Genomic DNA, 6636 nt, shown 5'->3' with positions numbered 1-6636 from the left:
CCCTACAATACAGTAAGCAGATCAGCTGATGTCAGAGGAGAGACCACATATATACACTGGGCTTGCAGTAGTCAAGTCTCCTAGGGAAACTCCATGTTTGGAGAGAGGCAGAAATGGAGTTTGGCATAGTATTGAGTACCAACTACAGTATATTTGGGATTAAAGACACTCAGCAATATACATCTTATAAGACATTCAAGACATTGTTCCTCATTTCAAATGTTGCATTTATGTTCCTTGCTCCTAGAGGTAAGATTTTAACTTGCTTGAAGAACAATGAGATTTCAGATGTCACATACACTGATTGCACTGAAAATATAGAACCTGGGAGACCTGTTGAAGAGTTCACTGCAGTAACAGCAGCATCCATTTAGCTCCAAGGGAGCCTAATGACAAAGATGACAGCGTAGTCTTTCCTTACCTTTCCTGTCCACGTTTCTCATTGGCACAGGCTTTTACCTACTATGAAAGTACCTAAATACTCAGGCAAGTACTTTTAGTTTCTCGTTATTCAGCTCACACACACACACTGCACACAATATTTAAAATACAAAAAGCCTTTCTTTCCTAATAGCTATATATCCTGATCAAACTGTTTATCTGGACTCTCTCTAGAAATAGCCAAGAGAAGCATGCCCTCTTGAAGCAAGGAAATTTAGCCCACAGATGCAGAGATGAGGGGAAGTGCCTTTTCCATCTGCCATCATTGACTAGAAAGGGCACCTAGAAGAGCAGTTTAGAATATGAAGATGAATCCTACCCTACAGGTTGAAATGCAGTTAAAAGATAGCGATCATTTCGTATCTCTGTGACTAAATTTCTGTTTCTACTACTCCCTGCCCTCTACCAGAACTTCATTTGCATCTGTTTTGCATTTAGGATTATGAAAGCACCAGTGCTGATGGCAGGAAGGTTCGTTTTACTTTCATACATGCAGGAGACTGGGAAGTAGTAAAAAAATCTACTTTCTGAAGAAGACAACACAGCACAGTTGTGATTGGTGCCAGTCAACACAGACAGCAGATATTACCTTGGTTTGAATGGAGCTCAGAGCATCCACCACTTTCTGTATTTCAGGCTTGGCATTTCCCACCTGTAACACAAACCATATGAAAAGAAAAATCACTATGAACTCTCATGATACCTTTAGTTTTCTGTTACACTTCTCAAGGAAACATTTTCCCAGCACCATTTCATGACATAACAGGAGTATTACAGCACCAGTGACTGGAACTGTCTCTGTAGAATCATGCCAATCGAGTCAGCACAAATGGGTCAGCCAAGGACACTGGACAGAGTAAAGTTATTTTCATTTACAGTGTGTGGATTTATTTTTGGACTTGAGCCATTCTTTTTTAATAGAAGTCACCCTCCTAATAAAATAGCCACCCTCAGTGAGGTCAGGACTGAGTTCTACACACTGCTGAGGCACAGACACCTTCTTTAACTAGCTGTGAAGAAAATTCAACTAAGTCAAAACACTCTGGACATTCAACAATGACAAGAAAAGGAAAGCAGGTGTTATTTAGCAAGGTTCTACTGCAGATTCATATACACATAACTTTGTCAATGATGCACATACCTTTCACCAGTAAGAGTTATGGCACTGGCACTGTCTGGATGAAGGCAAATAGGACTGCTTCAGTGACAGATGGAAGCCATCCTTCATGGATGGTGTACTATTTTTGTATGTAGAGAGACGACAATTTGGAGCACCACTTAGTTTGCTATGGGTTTAGGCAGTATAGCACAATGCCTTAATCTATATTTTAGGCTCTTAGATCCCCCCTGCAACACAATGAACATGCTGGACAATTAATATGAAAGAAAAAGTGAAACTAACCTTCATGAAGATGCCCACCACAGCCAGACCATCAGGATGCTTCACAGCTTCAGCAAATTTACCATATTTTACATTCCAGTGAACAATATGGAGCTAGAAGCAAGAACACAAGAAGCACTGTGAAGATGATATACCATCCACAATACCTCACAAATGAGGATGCAGGGAAGTAATTTATTAAGATGGTGTTTTACTGCTGAGATTTAACAACTTTTTTGTACAGTTAAGAATTTGTTGATTCATTCATCTACTTTAAAGTTTCATTTATGCAGAGATTTCTGTCAAGCATTTTATTTTGCTTTACACTCTTATTTCCAGATGAGTTTTAAATGCAAACTGTAGGTGTATCATTCTGCTTTTCATCTGGTGAAACTCTTGTTATCTTCTTATACAGCCTGCAGGATTATGATATAGCATTTTAGGGCTATATATCCAAGAGTTCTAATCAACACGTGATTGTCAGTATTAGAAGTAGGTAAGACATTAACTACAGATGTGACCTGCAATTTAGAAGGGTTTTTTTTGAAACAAAACCCAAACAATCAACCTTTTTCTTGAAAGACTTTATGAAAAGATTATGAAATTAATCTCCAGGTCACATTAGCCAGGATGTTGCTTTCTTTTTAATCTCAAGTTATTTGTAATTAAAGGACATCTGCAAATCAAGTTGAACAAGTAATTATGGTGCTGCAAACAGACATAAGGCAATGCAAAGTTTCTCGGATAAGATAAAAGCTATGTCTATCTCATGAAAAAGCATCAGAACCAATAAATTTGTGGGGCTATTTCTTTTCCTCTTCTTATTCATCAATGCAAATCACAGATATGCTCAGTGAATGTGTATTTATGAATGCATTTTAGAAGTCTGTCACAATATCCAGCGGTAGATTTCTAAACAGGAGACAAGGAAAGCACTAAAGTTACTCCGTTTCTGGAGTGAAACTGTAATATGGAGCCTTAAGTGGTCCAAGGGGCATGTGGAATATCAAAGATATCACAAAAAGTGCCTACAAGATCTGACTTTGCTGCCTGCCCTCTTCATAGCTCCTATTGCTTCTTTGCTACCAGTAGATGAGAGTCTGCCCCAGAATTATTCTGTTGTGTTTATAAATGCCTATGACATTAAAACTCGAAGCCAGGAAAAAAAGGATGTATATGTGTATGTGTGCAGAGAGGTGTGGCAATTCTTTTTCTTTATAACTTCCAAAAGTCACTAAAAAAGCAGGGGAAAAACCAGGGATAATTAGTGTGTGTTTTTCTGCTTCTCTTTGACATGAAGTAGCTGGGACAAGAAATATTATAAGGAGTCAACTCCAATCTCTGCTCTTGCAAGGAGTAGGTTCTAGGGTGGCATGATATCAAAATCCTCTATAGTAACCTTCCCCTGTCAAGACCTGTAAGAGGAGTTGCTACTATGATGGAATAAAAAAAAAAACCAAAAACCAACCAAGGAACCTTATTATACACAGAAGACTGGAGAAAGTAAAGCATGTCCTACCTCTGCATCATACTTCACACCATCCACAGTGTGCTCAGACCCTTGGCCTTCACAGGATCCCCAGTGAATGTGAAACTGTACCAGCCTGTAGACTCCATCCAGTGCTCCTCCTTGCAGCACTGCAAAGCAAAGAGCCCCTATTAGCAACTCCCATAACCTTTGTTATTGAGTCTCATTTCAAACTGGACCATCCATCTCAAGTCTTCCATGTGATTTACAGTTCACCGCATGCTGCCATGCCACTCCAGACTGTCTTCAATGGTACATTGCTGCAATATACCAAAATCAATAATAAATGCATAAAAAATCTAAGTGACTTTACAGTGAGCATCTCATCAGCAACTTAACAGGCATGCTAATATTACAAGTGATGAGGGAAGAGCTAATGATATAACTTTTCTGTCACCAAATAAATAAAAAAAAGCCTTTGTAAGACACCTATATAAAGTTATTCCGTAGAAATAAACTTGAACACTTACTAATGTATTTTGCCATTTCATTTTAGGCACTTCATCCATTTAGGGCTTAATCCTGCAAATCCTGTGGTGGATTGGATTGAGTAAAATGCGTTTGGTTCCAAATTAAACCTAAACACCAGTCAGCCATGGGTTGCGTCAAGGTAAAGCACTAGGCATGGGGAAAGGCACTGCAGAGGTGTGAATTCAAATCTCTTGTCCCTCCCATGGTGGTGAAAATGGCAATGCCTGCACAGGCAGATCTTTTAAAATATGGATTGGAGATGAACTGTTTATTGATGCTCTCCATTATCTGGCATTACTCCTGCTATGGCACTGCTCTAAGTGGAGTGCCCAGATATGCTTTTAATTACACAGGAGCGAGTGCCCCTGAGCTCCCTTATTCTGCTCTCCCTTCTACTTAAGTTGTGACCAATCACCATTATGATATGCAGGATCAAGCCCTACTGCAAAATGCTCAAGGTACATACAATGTCTCCTCCAGCGCAGCATGAAGCACAGAACAATAACAAATAGTTCTCTTAAATAGAGCTATTTATCGAAGTCATTAGAGCAAGGTTCCAGACTGGTTTGTGGTTTGGTTGGTATTTGGTTTTTTTGCTAAGCTTCTCAAATTCAAATTCACAATTAAAATTTTAAGATGCAAATATTTTGAAATAAAAAATACTTTTAGGTGTAATTTGAAGTTTTAGATATTGTAAGAGTCCAATTTCTCTATATATCTACATATATGTAAATATACATACATATACACAGTAAAGTGACAGAAGAGTATTAACATCAGATATCATATGTAAATGTGCTCTGTGTGTGTGCCAAAAATGGTTCTGTGGAGTAAAGATGCTTTCCTCTCAGTGTGCAATTAAGTCTAGACACTATCACAATACATGCATGTGTAAAAACATACATCAAAAGCAGATTGGAAAAGGTCACTATGCTCTTGAATAATTCTGATTATATGCAAGCATGGACAACAGCCATGAATATATGGCAATGAGGTGAGAAGGATTTCACCAAAAAACTGAAATACATGGAAATTAAATATAAGATTTTTATAAAACACATTAGTTTCCACTGGTGTGCCTTACACATGCAAAATTTAGGTTCAGTGGACAAATTTAGAATTTCCCTGGGGCTCCTTTGGTAAATATATTTAGAAGTCTCCAAACATGTATTTCTACTTGAAAAATGTGACTATATGTTCCACTGCAGCCTTTGTAATTTCCAATACTGTAGCCGACACTGAACAGCCAACAGACCAAGACCTGCCCTACCTATTGCTAAGCTATGTAATACAAAAAAGAATGGCTACTTAAAGTAATTAAATAGGAACATATCTTATTCTACTTTTATGTTTCTGCATGTGCTAGTTGCCAAGAAGCTTAGCTGTTTCTAGCACAGGACTACAAATCAGAGTATTTTTTTCAGAACGGTGACTATGAATGTGCATTAGTTCCTTTTGGAAATGAAGTAAATGGTTGCTATGTCTTTCAGATGTAAAATCATTTCATTCACACAATATCACGTTACATTTTTAAATGATGCCATGGTCTTGCAACGTTCCCACTTCAGTTTCTTTAGCTCATGGTCTTGCTGCTTGTTGCAGGTACAAATGGACTGAGGTTCCACCATTCCTCAACCTCGGAAAGCACTAGCGCAGCACAGGTTAATCTGCCATTATTAATCAATGGAAAGCATGCTGAAAAGCAGAACCATGCAATCTTCTTGAATTAATTTGCAGTGTTATTTCTCTACACAAACTTTGATATAGTCTCATAAAACCAAAAAGATGCAAAAAAAAATCTCTTTGCCATTTTTGCTTACTTTTCTCATTCTCTGGTTCTCAAATCCAGCACTAGCTTATTTTGACTCACAGCAGAGCATTCAAAGAAAGTAATAATTAGATTAGTGTGAATGAATACAAATTCAGCAGGCTTAGTTACACAACAGCCCTTCTTGTTCTAGCCTACATGAAGCAGTTATTTCATTTTTAATACTTCTCAACCTCTCCAAAGAAGTAAAATCTAAAACTAAACTTACAAGGGAAAGTGGAAGCTTTTTTTTCCCCTCTCATTGGCACAAGCTTTTTAAACCATGAATAAATCCTATCAACTTTTGCAAAGTAAATTCATCAAGAATCAAAACAACATTCACCCCAGAAACTTCCCCATCTTTGTCCCATGTGATGGGAACATCAACTCAAGCCACATTGAAAATAGAAGTCCAACCTTTCCATTCCCTTTTTTGAAAGGATGGGGAATTCTGATCCATATTTGAGCATTTAGACATTAGCTCCCTTCCTTTTGAAGTCAGCACTAGTGAAAACTATCCTGAAAACACACATGTAGCTATGCTCCCTTTTGCTGTATAGCATAGCTTCAGATGCAATGCAGTCTGAAGACAGCACAAGCCAAGCTGGAAAGTATGTTCTTTTGTCACAGGTTCAACCTACTCAACACTTTGGTCTCTCATAGTACGGTCTAAATTAGGTGAACATAAGTATTAGCAGCACTATTTTGGAAAGAAAAATAACCACACAAACTATTCCATTTATGGGACTTAAATTGACTGTGGGATTTCGTGGATAAAGAAGGCAAAATTGTTTTGACTTCATTACACTTTCTTGGGATATTTGAAAACACACAGAAACCAAATGGCATTTTGCTGTCTCTGGGACAGCTCTTTATTAAGGTCATACAACTTCACTGTTCTACTTAAAGGTAAGCCAGTGAGTGATTATCTTTTCCATGTAAAATGTAACAGCCTTGTGAAAAAATACTGTGGATGACTTTATACCTTTTTTTTGGGAAGTGGCAGCA

At 37.9% G+C, this 6636-nt stretch overlaps 1 protein-coding gene across 1 annotated transcript in view; it reads right to left on the bottom strand.

Annotated features, from left to right (window-relative positions):
- CA2 (carbonic anhydrase II) overlaps positions 1 to 6636 on the bottom strand; it is a gene marked incomplete at its 5' end in the record, with an annotated part of 16920 nt that overhangs the window by 3296 nt on the left and 6988 nt on the right. Inside the window, 4 exons of the mRNA XM_009079745.1 lie at positions 1 to 2; positions 1031 to 1093; positions 1844 to 1936; positions 3342 to 3460. The exon at positions 1 to 2 is cut by the window's left edge and continues 148 nt beyond it. Coding sequence (XP_009077993.1) covers positions 1 to 2; positions 1031 to 1093; positions 1844 to 1936; positions 3342 to 3460 — 277 coding nt within the window. The remainder of the gene's footprint in view (positions 3 to 1030; positions 1094 to 1843; positions 1937 to 3341; positions 3461 to 6636) is intronic.

This window comes from Acanthisitta chloris, unplaced genomic scaffold (genome assembly GCF_000695815.1).
Source record: "Acanthisitta chloris isolate BGI_N310 unplaced genomic scaffold, ASM69581v1 scaffold6698, whole genome shotgun sequence".
Lineage (NCBI taxonomy): Eukaryota > Metazoa > Chordata > Aves > Passeriformes > Acanthisittidae > Acanthisitta > Acanthisitta chloris.
Note: the sequence above shows the minus strand (reverse complement) of the source record. Positions and strands in the feature narration are given on the sequence as shown.